General features: G+C 55.0%; 2 protein-coding genes across 2 annotated transcripts in view; both read left to right on the forward strand.

The window, feature by feature from the left end:
* Positions 1-10,519: 10,519 nt before the first annotated feature.
* Positions 10,520-15,847, forward strand: DUS3L (dihydrouridine synthase 3 like). The gene is made up of 13 exons (XM_027907666.1): positions 10,520-10,587; positions 11,096-11,429; positions 11,546-12,121; positions 12,550-12,591; positions 12,692-12,844; positions 12,929-13,045; positions 13,398-13,463; positions 13,545-13,655; positions 14,002-14,098; positions 14,577-14,652; positions 14,994-15,182; positions 15,279-15,407; positions 15,657-15,847. Exons 1-13 carry the CDS (start codon positions 10,538-10,540, stop codon positions 15,727-15,729), a joined length of 2,013 nt encoding a protein of 670 aa, XP_027763467.1. The 5' UTR covers positions 10,520-10,537; the 3' UTR covers positions 15,730-15,847.
* Positions 15,848-16,523: 676 nt separating this feature from the next.
* Positions 16,524-16,707, forward strand: part of LOC114070324 (mpv17-like protein 2) — a 3,425-nt gene continuing 3,241 nt past the window's right edge. The window contains exon 1 of the mRNA XM_027907668.1: positions 16,524-16,677. The gene's annotated coding sequence lies outside the window, so the exon portion shown is untranslated. The remainder of the gene's footprint in view (positions 16,678-16,707) is intronic.

The raw sequence follows: 16,707 nt of genomic DNA on the forward strand, positions 1-16,707 counted from the left end.
ATGTGCAGTGTCAGATGCCTCCACATGTGCTCCACTTTCACCCAACAGGTTCCATGACCGCTGTGACACATTCCTGTGCCTCCTTCCCTCTCCAGGCTCGGGTCCATCCAATCAGCCATGCCTGGAAAAGCTCTGGAAAAGCTCTCCACTGGCTCCTCAGGATGGCCCTGTATTGATCCACCCCAGCTCCAGGGTTTTGTATCTCCATTTATCAGGCCTGCACGTTCCCTTAATCCCATCTCAGCCCTCCCCAAAGTCAGCAGATAAGAGGCAGGCTGGAAGGGCTGATAAAAGGCGACTGAACAAATCCATTCCTGCTGTCGCTGTGCCAGGAATTACAAATCCCAGCCCTTGGTAATTGGGCTTTGCCAGTCACAGTCCCAGCACAGCAAAGCCAGGGAGGAAAGTCAGGCTCGCTAAAATTTATCCTGAGGGAAAAAAAACCAGCACCTGGAGAAGGAGGAGATTTGGGGTGATTTTTCTTCCAGGTGTGGTATTGAGGGGAGGGGGACAAAGTGCCCAAACCTGAGCAGATCCAGCTTCGATTCCAGAAGGGCCAGGGCCTCCCCACCCTCCCAAGGAGAAATTCCTTCCCAATATCCACCTAACCCTGCCCTCTGGCAGTGGGAAGCCATTCCCCTTGTCCTGTCCCTCCATCCCTTGTCCCCAGTCCCTCTCCAGCTCTCCTGGAGCCCCTTTAGGCCCTGGAAAGGGCTCTGAGGTCTCGTTGGATCCTTCTCTTCTCCAGGTGAATCCCCCAGCTCTCCCATCCTGGCTCCAGAGGAGAGGGACTCCAGCCCTTGGAGCATCTCCGTGGCCTCCTCTGGACTTATTCCAAACCACCTCACCAAAGCCCAGATCCCAGGAGAATTCCAATTCGGGACATTTTGTCATGGTCCTAAATCAGAGAGTGGAAGAGAACAGAGGAGGATAACTGGGACACGTTTTGACTGTGACCTCTGGAAAAAAAAAGCTTTCCTTGGATAAATGGAGATTAATGAACTTTTCAAAAGGCACAGTTGGTTTAGCTTAACCCCTCCCCTCCTCATTTTCCTTGGTATGTGGCCTAATGGGTACATCAACAATGTAAAAACTAATACAACAAATAAATCAGGACACTCATCCAACCACCACCCTGCCTGGAACAGATCCAGATTATATTTTAATTGGCATCTTCAAAAAAAAAAAAAAACAAAAAAACACACAAATCCTTTCTTGGGAAAAATAAACCACAACCACTTCAGGGGGAAAAACATCGTAAGGTTTGCCAAGGATCTCCCAATCTATGGGAGGCAGGAATCCAGGTCAGTGTTAGTGAGCACCTGGGACCATCCTGACACCCAAACCCAGGGATTTTCTCCCTTTTTAAGGAGGTTTTTTGGGGGCTTCTGATATTTGCGGGCCCAGCAATTGGGATTTTCCTGTTCCCAGCCCTGGAGAAGAGGCTGTTGGTCCTTCTTCCCCCCTGGAAGCGATGACAAGGTGCTCCATCTTCCTCCCAGCTCCCACTGGAGCAGCCCAGAGGCTCGTTAGGAAATGGCCCTAATTAAGTTTGATGGATGGGGACTGGGGATTATTCCTAATCTCCGTGCAGCAGCCGGACCAGAAAGGATATTTCACACAAGGATTCAGCTGCAAACGCTGCACAACTGCCCAGCACGTGCGTGGTGGGACCTCCACGGAGCCAGAACCTCTTCCCAAGCTTTCAAAAGGCCATGGAATGGGGAGGGAGAGTGGGAAATGGGTGTGCTGGCTGCTGGGTTGGAATGGGAACTGCTGCAGGACGGGCTGAGCTGGATTTTGATCCTAAGGATAGTTCTCCCTGGACTAGTCTCCCTGGATAAAAATAATAATTGGTTTATAAAGAGATGTAACAGGACTAAATCACATAAAATCACAAAGCTGAGCCCAAAACTTTAGGCCCATCAAATGTTGAATATTTTGCTACTCACACACATACACACAAAAAAAAAGAGGGTTGCTTTCCCAATGGTCTTTTTCTATATTCTCCATCCCACCCTCTCTGATGTGGGTGAGGAAGACACTCAAACATCCAAACCCTTCCATGAGCGTTTTAGTCTTTCCATGTGGGCATGAAACAGTGGAAGAAATCAACAGAGAAAACACATAAACCAGAATAAACTCCAGGTGTCTCAATTCCCACTCAGAATTCAAGCTTTAAAAAAAAAAAAATAAAGTAAAAAATCAAACAACTTCTCCAAGTTCTTTGACCTGGAGATCTCCCAGCAGGAGAAATCGGGGATTTTTGTGTCACAGCAGAGAAAAGCACAAGGGAACAGCAGGGATAACTTCATTTCAGGCCTGTTGGCTGCAGGCAGGTTAGCTCAGACCCCAGAGCACAACATGCTCCAGCAACACCTGGGAAGGAAATGTTCCTGACCTGGAAAAGGGGAAAAAAAAAATAAAAATAAATCTTTGGGATGAGCCAGATCAGCTCCTCAGACCGGTTTTCTGGAATTCCAAACAGTTGCATCAATGCAAAGGAGAGAACGATCCAGGGCAGCGGAGGGAAAATCCAGAGACATCCAAGAAAAAACGATGCTTTTAACGCCGTGGTGAAGGATTCCTCCCCCAGATTGCGGTCAGGAAAATCCCTCCTGCTTTAGCTCTCCCACACCGGGTCATCTGGGAGCAAGTCCCGGTGTGAAAGCAGGGATCAGCTTCTCCCTGTCCAGGTGCTCCCGGCTCACCTGACCTCGGGGCAGGAGCCAACCAACCCCCTCCATCCTCAGCGGCAGCAGCCGATCCTCTGCCATCCCATCCCATCCCATCCTATCCATCCATCCATCATCCATCCATCCATCCGGGATGGAGCTGCGGTTCGCTCCATCCTCCCCCTCCCCGGCACCCACTGCTGGGCTCCCGCGGGCTCATACCCCCCTCTCGTGGCAAGCACATGGCTCCCCTGACCCCCCCCCCCTCCACAAGCACTCAGGGAAGTTTTTTCCAGCGCTGGATCCCGCTCCGGATCTCCAGAGCTCTTTCCAGAGGCTCTGCTGATGAGGCACATGAATATTGATGATTTGCAGGGATGCGGCGCGGAAAAAAGCAGCTGCAGGGAGAGACTCTCCAGAGCCAAGTTCGGCAACGGCTGCCGAGTGCAGAAACCTCCGGGGCAGGGAAAGGAGAGGGAACGGGGACATTTTGTGGGGAGAAACGTGTTTGTGCTTAGGAGAGCGTGATCCTGCTCTTAAGGGGGAAGGGGCACCCCCATTCCGTACGTGAAAGCTTTGGAAAAGACCTCCCCCTGTTCTTGTAACTCTGTGGAAGAGCAGCTGGACAGACCTGCATGGAACGTCCTGAGCTGGGAGGGACCCACAAGGATCGTCCAGTCCAACTCCTAGCCCTGCCCAGGACACCCCAACAATCCCAGCCTGTCCCTCAGGGCGTTGTCCAACCCCTCCTGGAGCTCTGTGTTGCCATCCTGCCTTGCGGGTCAAAACAAGCAGGGATGGGCTCGGGTTGCCCTTCCCTGACTCAATTTTGGGTGGTTTTGGGAGGGCCAATATCCAGAGGAGGCCACCAAGATGATCAGAGGGCTGGAGCAGCTCTGCTGTGAGAGTTGGGATTGTTCTGCCTGGAGAAGAGAAGATTTGGGGTGACCTGAGTGTGGCCTTGCAGTGCCTGAAGGGGACAACAAGGAAAGATGGAGAGGGCCTGATTTCCCAGGACCTGGAGGGACAGGATAAGGGGGAATTCTTCCCTGTGAGGGTGGACAGGCCCTGGCACAGGTTGCCCAGAGAAGCTGTGGCTGCCCCTGGATCCCTGGAAGTGCCCAAGGCCAGGTTGGAGCAACCTGGGATAGTGGGAGGTGTCCCTGCCCATGGCAGGGGGTGGCACTGGATTATCTTTAAGGTCCCTTTTCACCCAAACCATTCCATGAATCCATGATTTAAAGCAGAGTTATATTCTTATTCTTAGTATCTCCACAGAGCCATTTGCACACTTTAAGATGGAATCTGTCCTCTGCTCTGCTGGGAACAGGAATGATGTCCTATAACTCCTACATCCTCTCACATCACTACTCACAGCTCCTTCCCAAGAGCTCCCTTAGAGGGGACACAAATTTGGGCACTCAGTTATAAAATCTGTAGGAATTCCGTGGGTTTGAGACATTTCCTCTCTGTCAAACCCTTGCTGGAAGGATCCAGGATTCAGCTGTCATTAGCAGGGGGAGGGAGCACATGCACTGACACACAGAGATCTAATCTCGTGTCAGAGTTAAGCCAGCCTAGAGAGCAAGTGCATTAGTCCCTGCTGAGAAGGGATGTGGGGACAGATGGGGGAGAAACAACTGGGAGGGAAGTTTTCCAGCTCAGGAAGGGCAGGGACAAGGCTCACTGCAGCCTCCTCGCTCCCCCCCACCCCAGGACAGGGAGTTCTGCTGGAGCCTCTCACGTCCCTGCTCCCAGGCCCAGCCAAAGCCTGTTTGCTTTCTCCTGCACTTCTTCCCACACCCCAGGCATTGCCAAGGCCTGCTTGGAAAAAGCTGCTCCCGGTGCTGCTGTTCCCTCAACCCTCCCGGAGCCCGAGCGGAGCTGCAGAGCCAGCAGGGATGGTCTGTCCTGCATTAACACCCCACAGACCTCATATGATGTTTATTAGGGCTGCAAAACCCCAGAATCCCAGGACATGCTGAGTCGGAAGGGACCCACAAGGATCAGAGTCCAAACCTCAGACCATCCCCTCGTGCCCAGTGACATCTTCCCACCTCCACGGCGACACAGTTTTCCAGGGACGATCCTGCCCTGTTCCCTCGCCTCTTTCCCAACTTATTCATCCACAGGATAGGGGCAGGTGCCTCTTTGTCACAGCAGGGCTGAATTAGCCTGGAAGGGAGAGCTCCTGGCCAAGCTGGTGCTCTGCAGAGGAGCTGAATGCAGGTCACTGCTCTGTGCCACCCCCTCAGGGCAGCCTGGAGCGGCACAGCTATGCAGGACACAAATTAAACCACCTGGATACAAATCCCCAAGGAAAAAGGGACCCCCACCCCCACCACCAGCAAGGTCACACCCCCAGGAGCATCTCTCACTCAAGGGCAAATCCTCCAACATCCATTTGTTTTTAAGGCAAGGGTGAGTCTCCCAGAACAAAGACAAGAGGGAGAAGTGGCACGGTGGCATCCAGGGGAAAGCTGGGAATGGTTCTCCTGCTGCAAAAGCTCCTCAGCTGCTGCAGCACAGGCTGCTCCAAGTTTAGATGACATTGCATCAGCCCTCTCCACCTCTCAGTCAGGAGGAGGGAGGAAAAAATACATCTACCCTTAGTCTGCAAAAATCCCCCGTTAGGGAGGGCTCAGGAGAAAAGGTTTTATTTTTTCCCAAACTAAAGGAAATCGAGGAGTTTTTTTCCCTCGTGATTCTGCCCCTCTGGGGTGAGACCCCACCTGGAATCCTTCATCCAGCTCTGGGGTCCCAGCACAGGAGGGATGTGGAGCTGCTGGAGCGAGTCCAGAGAAGGAACAGAGGTGATAAAAGCTCTGCTGGGAGGAAAGGCTGGAGAATTGGGATTGCTCAGCCTGGAGAAGAGAAGCTTTAGGGTGACCTGATTGGGGCCTTCCAGGGCCTAAAGGGGCTCCAGGAGAGCTGGAGAGGGACTGGGGACAAGGGATGGAGGGACAGGACACAGGGAATGGCTTCCCACTGCCAGAGGGCAGGGTTGGATGGGATACTGGGAAGGAATTCTTCCCTGGGAGGGTGGGGAGGCCCTGAAATGGATTTCCCAGAGAAGCTGTGGCTGCCCCATCCCTGGAAGTGTCCAAGGCCAGGTTGGAGCACCCTGGGCTAGTGGAAAGTGTCCCTGCCCGTGGCAGGGGGTGGCACTGGATGAGCTTTAAGGTCCCTCCCAACCCCAAGCAGTCTGGGATTCCACAATTTCCAGCAGGATGGTGAAGAGGACTGAGTAAAGGAGATGGCACTAGTGACCCACATGGTTCACTCCAGCAGCTCCTCAGAGAAGCTCCCCATGACCAGCACCCAATACAAGAATGGTACAAAAAAAAATTGTTGTTTGAGGTGAGGAAAGGTCCAAAACCAACCAGCAGAACGTGCTCCAACCTTTTCTTTTTCCGAGTCTTTGGTCCCCAGAGCTGAAAGCAGCCCCGTCCCAGTCCCAGGCCGTGCTGTCACAAACTAACCCAAACCATCTGCAACCCTCAAACCAACAGATGTTGTTCCCCCCACCCTGACTCACACACAGGCACCAGCAAAGCTCCCAGCTCCCCCTTTCCTTGGTTTTCCAGCTTCCCCAGCTCGTTTCCAGGACTGCTGCTGAGCTCCAGAGGCAACAGGATCCCAGCAGGCAGGTTTTGGGGAGAAAAACGTGGCTCACCTGGAATTTAAAGCAGCGTGATGTGCCAGTAACCAAAGGGGAAGTTGGCAGGGAGGATCAGCCTGGGTATGTCCCAGGTGCTGGGATACCTCAGGACTGGGATAAACATCCTGCTCCCTCTCCTAATGGTGCAGAAAACACCTGGAACGAACAGGAGCACAGGGCAGGGATCAAACTTCTTCACCAACAACAAGAAAACTCCCCAAAATAGAAGTTTTGGAAGGTTCCAAAGCCATTCGGGAAGCGGGGCCAGATTTGACTTCAGCCAAAATGGAGAAAATAATTAGAAAAACATTGAAACGTGTCAGTTTTTAGTTGTTGTTCTTATTTTGTTAATCTTTTTTTTTTTTTCTTTCTCCCCAAACTAAAACATTTTACTTCGGAAATGATGAAACATTTCAGTCCCAGCAGGATCTCGGAGCTTTTTGTCCCAGCGAAACGGGGAGTGTTTATTGGGTTTGTCACTTTACTGACTGACTTAAATGTCAGGAGGAAACCTCAGTGTTGCCTTTTTGGTGTAAAAATAAAAATTGAAAGGGCACAAAAAAAAAAAAAAAAAAAAAAAAAAAAAAAAAAAAAAAAAAAAAAAAAAAAAAAAAAAAAAAAGAGAAAAAAGATTTTTATCTGGTGGCACAGGGAATTAGGAGAGGCCAGCTAAAGGGCCACTTTTCCTGCCCAGATCCTTAATTCCCAACAGGTTGAGCCATGGGGGATTAGCCAACCTGCAGAGTGACCTCAGGTGACAGGAGAGGCTGGAACAGAAGGTTCCTTTTGGGACACAGAATGGCCTTGGGAAGAGCAGTGATGAAGGCTGAGATGGCCCTCAGAGCTCCTAGAATGGAGCACCAGGGTCTTCTCCCTGTTCCCATGCCCAGGGCACTGGGAAAAGCCACATCCTGCCTCTTCCATCAGCAGAGCAGCCCCTGCCAAGGAATCAGCCCCTCCCAGGACTGGGGCCTTGGGCTGCCTCTAATTTTAGGGTCTGATGAAAAGATTTGGGGTCTCCTCCAAGCTCTGCTAACAAAGGCCTGAGGGGCCACAGCCAAAAGACTCGGGATCCCACGGTGCTCCCACCACTCCCCCGTGAGCCCAGATGTCCCTGCTCCGTGTTTCCCTGCCCACACACCACGCTGGCTCCGCAGATCCCAGGATTTGCCTCCACGGTTCGTCATCCCGGTTCTGGGAGCGGCCGGCCCCGCCGCCGGCGATCCGATATCCGCAGCAGGCCCTGAACTCCGGGCCGCTTCCAGCTCGGCCCAAACCCACAGGCCTTGCCCGGATAACGCCCTTTCTACTCCTCCAAGCACTAAGTCAGCTCTCAAACCAGCCAGGAGGGAACTTGCAGCAGGGAAAGACCTTTCCAAACTCCATGACACAATCGCCAGCCCGAAGCCCGGCCCGGTCGTTTCCGAGCACTTGAGGCGCACGCCCCCATTCCAAAGGGTCCCAGCATAGGTTTTCTTGGAGCAGACATGGCTTTAAGGGGCTTGGTGTGGGGTATGGAGAGCTCAGTGTGTCCAGATGAACCCCTCAGCTGTTGGGAGGAGGCAGGGCTGGTGATTACGGGGAGGGAATTGGGAACTGGGACGTGAAACCAGAGAGAGGGGAAACGTTTAAGCTTTAATCTTGGAAACAGCTTCCTGATAGGAGATTTATGAGTGCTGGGAATAGTCTCCTTTGCAGAAGGCTGGAAGCTGTGTTGCTAAAACAAGACCGGATAAAAGAGGAGAGACAACACATGAGGAATGGATTTGGGTTTGGGCAGAAGATGGATAAGGCCCAGAGGTTCAATTCCGTCACTCGCAGCTCCAGACAGTCCCACACCATCCAACCCCACACCTGCCTCGGGGGACATTCACCCTTTTGCACCATTAACCAGCAGAGGCTGTCAGAACATTCTGACAGCATCTGGAGCAGCGCGAGCAGCCCAGATCTCTCTCCCCGTGGCAGCCGTGGAGCTGCTCCTGGGGCTCCCACAGACCCTCATTTCTCGGCTGACATGGGGTGTAGTAGCCAGATCCAGGGGCTCAGCACATCCAGTTTTTGTGTGGGAGCCCATGGAAGGGGCAGGGTCATTAATATGTGTGTCTTGTTTAGCTTGGACCTTGCAGCAGCTGAACTTTTCCTGACTTAGTTCTCCCTGTATCCATATCCCACTTTCCTGTAATCGACCTTTCCCTTTTTCCTGAGTTGGCCTTTCCCACTGAGTTCTTGGTTTTCTTTAAAGCTGCTTTAGTGGTGCTGGAGGATGTGGAAGTGACAGCTTTGGCCATCCAAGCTCTGTATTCACCCCTGAAAACCATCCAGCTCCAGCACTGCAGAAAGAGCTTCACCATTCCTCGTTCCCCTGGCCCCACTTCCAACCTCAGCATGACCTGAAGGGGTGAAAAGGTAAAGGAGACAAGAGCAGAACCTCTCCATCCCTACCAAAGAGTCATGGAATGGTTTGGGCTGGAATGGATCTCAAAATCATCCCATTCCACCCTTTGCCATAGGCAGGGTCACCTTCTACTAGACCAGGCTGCTCCAAGCCCTGTCCAGCCTGGCTTGGAAAAGGGTCTGTTGGGAAGCTTGTCCAAGGCTCAGCCTCATAAAACCGCCAAGCCATGCCCTGAGAAGGGATCAGATGCTAAAGTCTGAGCTCAGCTGAGTGCAGCAAGCCCAAAGCACTCTGACTTCAGCCTTAACTGCCCCACAAAAACATCAGTGAAATCATTTCATTAATCCCCAGAGCCTCATTTCCTTCCTTCCTCCCCTCAGCCAAGATGAAGCCTTAAAATAGCATTCTGCATTCCTCATCTCTCACTCCAAAACTAATTAACACCCAATCAGCCAAGAGCTCTTCTCACAGCAGCCTGGCTCCATCGTGCAACCTGCCCACCCTTGGCAGCAGCACGAGCACCCACAGGGCTCCCAGCTCATCCCAGAAGACATTTCCGACGGAGCATCGGGAGAGAACCGCGCTAAACCAGCAGAAAACAAGAAAACACTGGAATTGAAGCTCCACACGCCCTCCTACCTCCATCCCACGTGCACACACAACTCTTCAGTGCCCAGAAACAATCGATTCCCTGACGCCACGAGCACGGTCGCCCTTCACCAGCTTCCAGCAGCCCCTAAATCAGGGCAAACCCCCCACAAGTTACCCTCTGCCTCCTCGTTGGTACCTGCACCACGAGCCCCCTAGAAACAAAGAGGTCGGTTTTTATTTGGCCACAAAAGCCCCTCGGATCCAGGGCAGGGCGTGGGATGGGAAAGATGGAGCACAGCTCTGGCTTCACTTGGATTTCACAGCCATTCCTCGGAAGCCCAGGCCAAGCGTGAGTCAAACGGGGCTGTGCCGGTGACGGAGCCCAGGCTGGAAAGGGAACGTCATCCAGGAGGGCTCCAAACACGTCACCAGTGAGACATCAACCCCCTCACTACGGGATCTTCCTCACTCGAGGCTCACACACGTCAGGCACGGATGAGGCACTGGGGGCTGCAGGGATTACGGGCAAGGAGGGGATGTAAAAGGGTGTCCCGAACGTGGGGAAGATGTGGCAGCTACAAGCCAAGCTGTGCATTCGCTGCTTAAAAATAACCTCAAATACACAAAAAACCCACACTGAGCGTCCCGCACCTCCGCAGAGCTCCATCCTCTCCCACTGACAGCTGTGAGGAGGTGGGAGAGCCAGACAATCGCCGAAAAACAGGGAGATGTTTGAAGGAAAGACTGGTGTAGTTGACATGGTGGTGTTGGGTCACAGCTTGGACTGGATGACTTCAAAGCTCTCTTCCAACCTAATTGATCCTGTGAATCCCTCCTAAGTCAGGAGCCCTGTGGGCTTTTCCCTGTCCTCCCAACCATGCCCACAACTCGGGAGAGGGGCAGAGCTGAGGGGAACCTCTTTAATCCAGGACCCCTCACGCCCAAGAGGTGCCGGCGGAGAGAAGCCCTGAGGATGACACCTCTGCCCGGTGGAAGGGCTGCACACCGGCGTCCCTCCCCTGCTCGGGTAGCCCCCTCAAGGTGCCCCAGGCAGCGTCGGAACCCCTCAAAGATGCCCTCAGAGACCCCCTCATGAAGTCCCGTCACACGACCCACACCCACACGCAGCTCCCGCTCCTCTGAGGGGGCCCCGCCTCAGCCGCGCCTTTTATACCGCCCCGCCCCGCCCGTGACGTCATCGCGGCGCGCGGCAGCATGGCCGCGGCGGCGGCGGCGGCGCCCGGAGTGGCGCCGGTTCGAGCCCGGTGAGTGCGGGGTCGGGGCTGGCCGGCCCCGCCACGGCCCCCGGGACACCCCCGGCCCCTCCGCCATCCCCCCGGGCACCCCATGCCCACCACCCCGGTACATCCCTGGTCCCTCTGTACCTCCCCCGGGACGTGCCCGGTCCATCCGTAACCACCCCAGCACATTCGTGGCTCCTCCATAAGCTCCCCCAGTATGTGCCAGGCTCCTCCATAACTGCACCAGTACGTTCCTGATCCCTCTATAATCTCCTGCCCCATCCCTTTGTAAACTCCTGGTACATTCCCGACCTCTCCATAAACCCCCCCCGAACATTCCCAGCCCCTCCATACCCCCCCCCCCCCCCCCCCCCCCCCCCCCCCCCCCCCCCCCCCCCCCCCCCCCCCCCCCCCCCCCCCCCCCCCCCCCCTCCCAGTCCATACCCAGCCCCTTCTGCCCCCCATCGCCCTGGACACCCCTCTCCCTGCTCCCTGCCATGACCAGGATGACCCAGGCGCTGGGTCTCTGCAGGTTCCTCACTTCCAAGGAGGAATTCCATGCCTTCCTGCGGGCCGGGAACAAGCCAGAAGGCCAGGTGAGAGATGATGGTGAGGAGGAGAAGAAGGAGGAGGACAAGGAGAAAAAGGAGGAGGAAGAGGAGCAGGTCAGCAGCTGCCAGAGCGAGCCCCCCGCCAAGCGGGTGAGGGCAGAGGACCCTGGCCAGGATGGGGAGAACCAGGAAGGTGCTGGAGCGGAGGAGAAGGAGCGTCCGGAGCGGAAACGGGCCCGGGGGCAGAACAAGAGCAGGCCGTGTATGAAACCCAAGCACTACGAGCAGAGCAGGCTGTGCCCCTCGGTCACACAGGTAGGACACGGGGCCCTGCTCTCAGCTGTGGGCTGGGGCAGGTTGGGCCTCCCCTGGGCCGTGCTGCTCCATCCACACCCGAGCCGAGGCTTTATCCCACTCCGTGTTCTCCCAAGGGCAGTCCAGGGAAGTGCTTCTTCGGCCCCCGGTGCCGTTTCCTCCACGACGTGGGCGAGTACCTGGCGGGGAAGCCCTCGGACCTGGGCCAGCGCTGCGTCCTCTTCGACACCTTCGGCCGCTGTCCCTACGGGGTCACCTGTCGCTTCGCCCGCGCCCACCTCGGCGACGGCCACCAGAACATCGTCAACGCCGCCCTGGCCCAGCAGTGGGAAGGGAAGCTGCTGGTGAGGAACAACCTCTCCAAGGACCTGCAGCACCGGCTGCGCAAGAGGAAGTTCGTGTTCCAGAAGGCTGAGGAGTATCTGCGTGGGCTCAAGCCCCGCGGAGGGGACGGGAAGGGAGGCGAAGCCACGGGGGAGCAAGAGGTGTCCAACTGCGCGGCTCCCCAGGAGGGGCTGGGGGATGGGGACAGCCACGAGTGCCCAGTGCTGCAGGAACAGGGAGGAGATCCCGAAGCAGAGGCCTTGCAGAGCCCCAGCCCCCGAGGGGATGGGGTTGCTCCCTCCATCCCAACCGTGGGCCCGCTGACCGACGAGGACGTCACGAAGCTGCGGCCGTGCGAGAAGAAGAAGGTGAGAGTCTGGTCAAGGGCCGGTGACCCTTGTGTGCCACTCCAGGGGTGGGGATTGTGTGTGGACAGATGGAAGAGAGACCCTTTAGGGTCACCTTTGAGACCCTTTAGCTGGGGGAGGCAGGCAGAGGACAGAGCTCCATGTTCCTGTCACGACAGGAAGGATCTGGGAACTTGCGGGTCTGGAGTTGGCCTTGGAAGGGTGAGAACCAAGAGAAGCTGCAGCCCCTGGATTTTCCAGGTCCTGGGAAGGAGGGGCTGAGCTGTCAGGGAGGATGGAAGAGCAAGGAGCCTGCCCATGGCACGGGGTGGCACTGGATGATCCTTAAAGTCCCTCCCAACACAAACCATTCTATTGCTTCTACAATTCCATGATCTTAAGCACTGCTGACTCAGCTCTGCTGATGTTCCTCCATCCTTGCTTTCCAGCTGGAAATCCAAGGCAAGCTCTACCTGGCTCCACTGACCACGGTAGGGTTGATAACTTTTGTCCTTCTGTCAAAATCTTCCGTTGCCACGGTCGGGACGGAGCGGATCTCCTGACAATCCCTGTCCCTGCTGTCCCTGGCAGTGCGGGAACCTCCCTTTCCGGCGGATTTGCAAACGCTTCGGAGCAGATGTCACCTGTGGGGAGATGGCTGTGTGCACCAACCTGCTCCAGGGCCAGTCCTCGGAGTGGGCCCTGCTCAAACGCCACCACACCGAGGATATTTTTGGGGTGCAGGTGAGTGTTGTCACCTCCATAACCAAACTTTCCAGGAGAAAAGCGGCCCCTGGAGCTCATGGAAGCCTTTTTTCCCTTTGGCAGCTGGAGGGAGCCTTCCCAGACACCATGACCAAGTGTGCAGAGCTCCTGAACAAGACAATTGAGGTGGATTTTGTGGACATCAACGTGGGGTGTCCCATTGACCTGGTCTACAAGAAGGTGAGTTGTAGGGCGTGTTTGGCTTCCTTGTGTGGATCCTTGTCTTTTCCCTTATCCCCCGCTGCCTGATCTGCTCCTACCAGGCTGATCCAGAGCTCCCAGTTCATTTATGGGCACTGGGACCTCAGCAAGAAGGTGAATAAGCTGCTCAAGGAGCAGGGAATGGCTGTCCTTTCCTGGCAGAATTTGGGAGGAGAGGGCTGCGGGCTGGTGTTTGTTTTTTTTTAAAGAATCCATTTTCTGCAAGCCTTGAGATGCTCCAAGTCTTTCCTGCGTTCCCTGAGCAGCTTCAAGGACTCTTTGCTATGCAAGGAAGCGGAAAGTCTTGACTGTGCCATGTTTTGTCCCTCAGGGAGGAGGTTGTGCTCTCATGACTCGCTCCAACAAGTTCGAACAAATTGTCCGCGGGATGAACTCGGTGAGTCGGAGCGCCTGGAGATGATGGAGCTGATGGAGCCACCTCCTGCCTCGGCCTGGCCTCATTCTCCCACTCCTGCAGGTGCTGGACGTTCCCCTGACGGTGAAGATCCGGACTGGAGTGCAAGAAAAGATGAATGTGGCTCACAAAATCATCCCCAAGATCCGGGAGTGGGGAGCATCCATGGTCACGGTACGGGAACGCTCGTGGTGGTGTGAGATTGGGAATTCTGCACGTCAGCCTGGGGACAAGGTGGGGGTGACCTTTCCCTGCCCCACAGCTCAGCAGCTCTTTCAAACCCCTCTGAGCAGATCTGTGCTGCCTCTTAGTGTTCTCTGCTAATCAAAGAGGAAAATTCAGGAGCAGAAAGTGTTTTTCTCGCTGCTCCTGGGCCTTGTATCCATCATCACGGAATCACAGACTGGTTGCTCCGAGCCCTGTCCCCTACCCCACCCTGGGGTGATTCCCTTTGCTGGAGCACATTCCTGCCATCCTGCCCTGCCTCTGGAATGAGGCCTGACCGGGATCTCTCCCCCAGCTCCATGGCCGATCCCGGGAGCAGCGGTACACGCGGAGCGCCGACTGGGAATACATCGCCGAGTGCGCCAAGATCGCCAGCCCCATGCCCCTCTTTGGTACGTGGGTCTTGTCCCCTCACCTGTTTGGTTTGAAATCCCTTTAAAAAAAAGGGGACCCCCCCAAACAAATTCCCAATGATATTTAGCCTGGGGTAAAGTTTGGAGCATCCCTGGGTAGAGTCACTGGCACCTCTGCCTGTGTTTGGGGATAAGGAGAAGGGACAGGTAGGACATGAGCCACTTGGGTTTTACTGGGTGCTTTTTGGGCCCTGTGGCACGGACAGTCCCCCAGACCTTCCAGGTAGGAGCTGGGAGTGGAGGAGAAGAGAGGAGAAGGCTCCTCTTTTCCTTGTGAGGGAAATCATAAACATCCATCATAAACATCCCTGGGAATCTCTGACCTTGGCTCTTTGGACATTCTGGTTCTTGGACTCTGTGTCCGTTTTTGAATTTTATCCTGTGCCTGGATTAACTCATTTTGACTTGTCCTTATGGATCACTTTGACCCTCTGGCTTCTCCTTCCCTTCCGGGCAGGAAATGGGGATATTTTATCTTACGAAGATGCAAATCGAGCCATGGAGATGGGAGTTTCTGGAATCATGATTGCAAGGCAAGTGCCTGTGTTTCCCTTCGCTTCTGAGCTCTTGTTGGTTCCAGAGTTGTTTTTTTTTAAAAAAAAAAAAAAAGAGATTAAAAAAAAAATCCCCAAACAACCTCAAAACACGAGAAGTTTCCTCTTGTTGGAACTGCTCTGAAAATTGATAAAATCAACTTCTATCGGTAGGAAGCTCCAGCAGATTCTTGTTGGAATGGGAAACAAAATTTAAAGCAGAAATTGGCTGGTAAAAAGGGCTGGGAAGTGGCTAAAGTCAGCTGGCATCTTCAGGAGCATCAATGATGGGAATAACACTGCCTTTTTTTTTTTTTTTTTTTTTTTTTTTTTGGTTGCAGGGGGGCACTCATCAAACCGTGGCTTTTCACTGAAATTAAGGAGCAGAGACACTGGGATATCTCCTCTGGGGAGAGGTTTGACATCCTCAAAGACTTCACCAACTACGGCCTCGAGCACTGGGGGTCAGACACTCAGGGAGTGGAGAAAACCAGGAAATTCCTGCTGGAATGGCTCTCTTTCCTGTGCAGGTAACTCTGCCCAGCCAAAACTGGATTGATCCAAGAGGATCTTTGAACAATATTTAATTAAACTCCAGCACTCACTGCTGTTCCATCCCATCCCAGGTACATTCCAGTTGGATTATTGGAACATCTACCTCAGAGAATTAACGAGCGGCCGCCGTATTACCTGGGGAGGGACTACCTGGAGACACTCATGGCCAGCCAGAACGTGGATGATTGGATTAAAATAAGGTAATCAAAGGTGGAATTCCATTTAAATTGCTAAAAAGGGACGTGGCAGAGCCCCTGTAGAGCCACAGGGTGGTGTGACAGCTGTGGGCTGAACACAAACCTCTCCTTGCCTTTGGTTTTGTTGTTGTCCTTGTCTTCCTGCCCTGGAAGTGTCCCAAAGCTTGGATGAGTCTTGGAACAACCTGGGCTAGCGGAAGGGGCTGGAACAAAGGTCTCTTGATTGATTCTGTGATTGATTCTTTCTTCCAGTGAGCTGCTCCTGGGCCCTGTCCCCCCAGGCTTCACCTTCCTGCCAAAACACAAGGCCAATTCCTACAGATAGGGCTGGCCAGGCTCTTTCCCGTGGCGTGGAGGCAGGAGGAGGCGTTGGGATGTGGTGTCTGGAGGAGCAGGATTCCTCAGCCGCTCTCAGAAGTGAAATAAAGCTGATGTTTTTAGAAGCTGGTGGGTTTTTTGCCTTCCTGCCCCGGGCCTCAGTCCTGGCAGGAGAACGTCTGTGTTAGTGAGCAGGAGGGATCTTTGGCTTCCAGAGCTGTCCCAGCTCAGCAGGAGGCCTCTGTTCCTACCAGGATGTTGCTGTGAGTGACAGACTCCAAGGACAAGGAGCAGCAATGTGTCCCCTGCCCCCTCTGCTGTCCCCCCACAGCCAGGGGGACCCAGAGCTGATGTTCAGGGGTCCAAAGAGGAGCCTCTCAGAGGTTCCAAAGGCTCTTTGGGTGCATGTTGGGGGTCAGCCTGGAGGGTCTCAGCGGTGTCCCCACACTTGGGGACCCGAGTGGCACCAGCAGAGGTGGGAGAGCGGCGGTCCCAGCCCCTGCAGTGCTGCTGATGCCCATCACTGCCACCTCCACGGGGGCATCCATGGTGACAGATCCCATGGATGTCATGGTGACACGCCCCCCCCAGCCCCTCTGCGGACCCCAAAGGGACAGGGCAGCGCTTGGGCACCGTGGGGACCCCCTGGAGCAGCCCCGTGTCCCCCTGTCCCCCCTCAATCCCACGGGAGGTGTCATGGCGGCCCCGTGTGGCCCGGTGGGTGTCATGGCGGCCCCCTGTGCCTCGGTAGGTGTCATGGCCGCCGGAACCGGAAGAGCCCTCGTCACGTGATGCCCCCTCTTCCGGGTACGGGCTCTGGCTGCGCCCGGTAGTGGCGGGGGGGGCACTGGGGGAACTGGGGGGAACTGGGGAGGGGGAATTGGGGGCACAGGGAGCCCGGGGGTTGCCCAGGAGGGGGCACTGGGGGCCCACAGGGGGTACAGGAATAACTGGGGGGCGCTGGGGTAACGGGAAGGGTCCAGGG

Source organism: Empidonax traillii, unplaced genomic scaffold (genome assembly GCF_003031625.1).
Source record: "Empidonax traillii isolate 1590-97213 ecotype Southwest subspecies unplaced genomic scaffold, ASM303162v1 scaffold1520:size120376, whole genome shotgun sequence".
NCBI classification, from domain to species: domain Eukaryota; kingdom Metazoa; phylum Chordata; class Aves; order Passeriformes; family Tyrannidae; genus Empidonax; species Empidonax traillii.

Bases quoted from the DNA above. Each gene is read 5' to 3' on its own strand.
- DUS3L (XM_027907666.1), top strand. From the start codon at position 10,538: ATGGCCGCGGCGGCGGCGGCGGCGCCCGGAGTGGCGCCGGTTCGAGCC. The intron at 12,845-12,928 runs GTGAGTGTTGTC...TCCCTTTGGCAG, and splicing joins AGGATATTTTTGGGGTGCAG to CTGGAGGGAGCCTTCCCAGA. The intron at 13,464-13,544 runs GTGAGTCGGAGC...CCACTCCTGCAG, and splicing joins TTGTCCGCGGGATGAACTCG to GTGCTGGACGTTCCCCTGAC.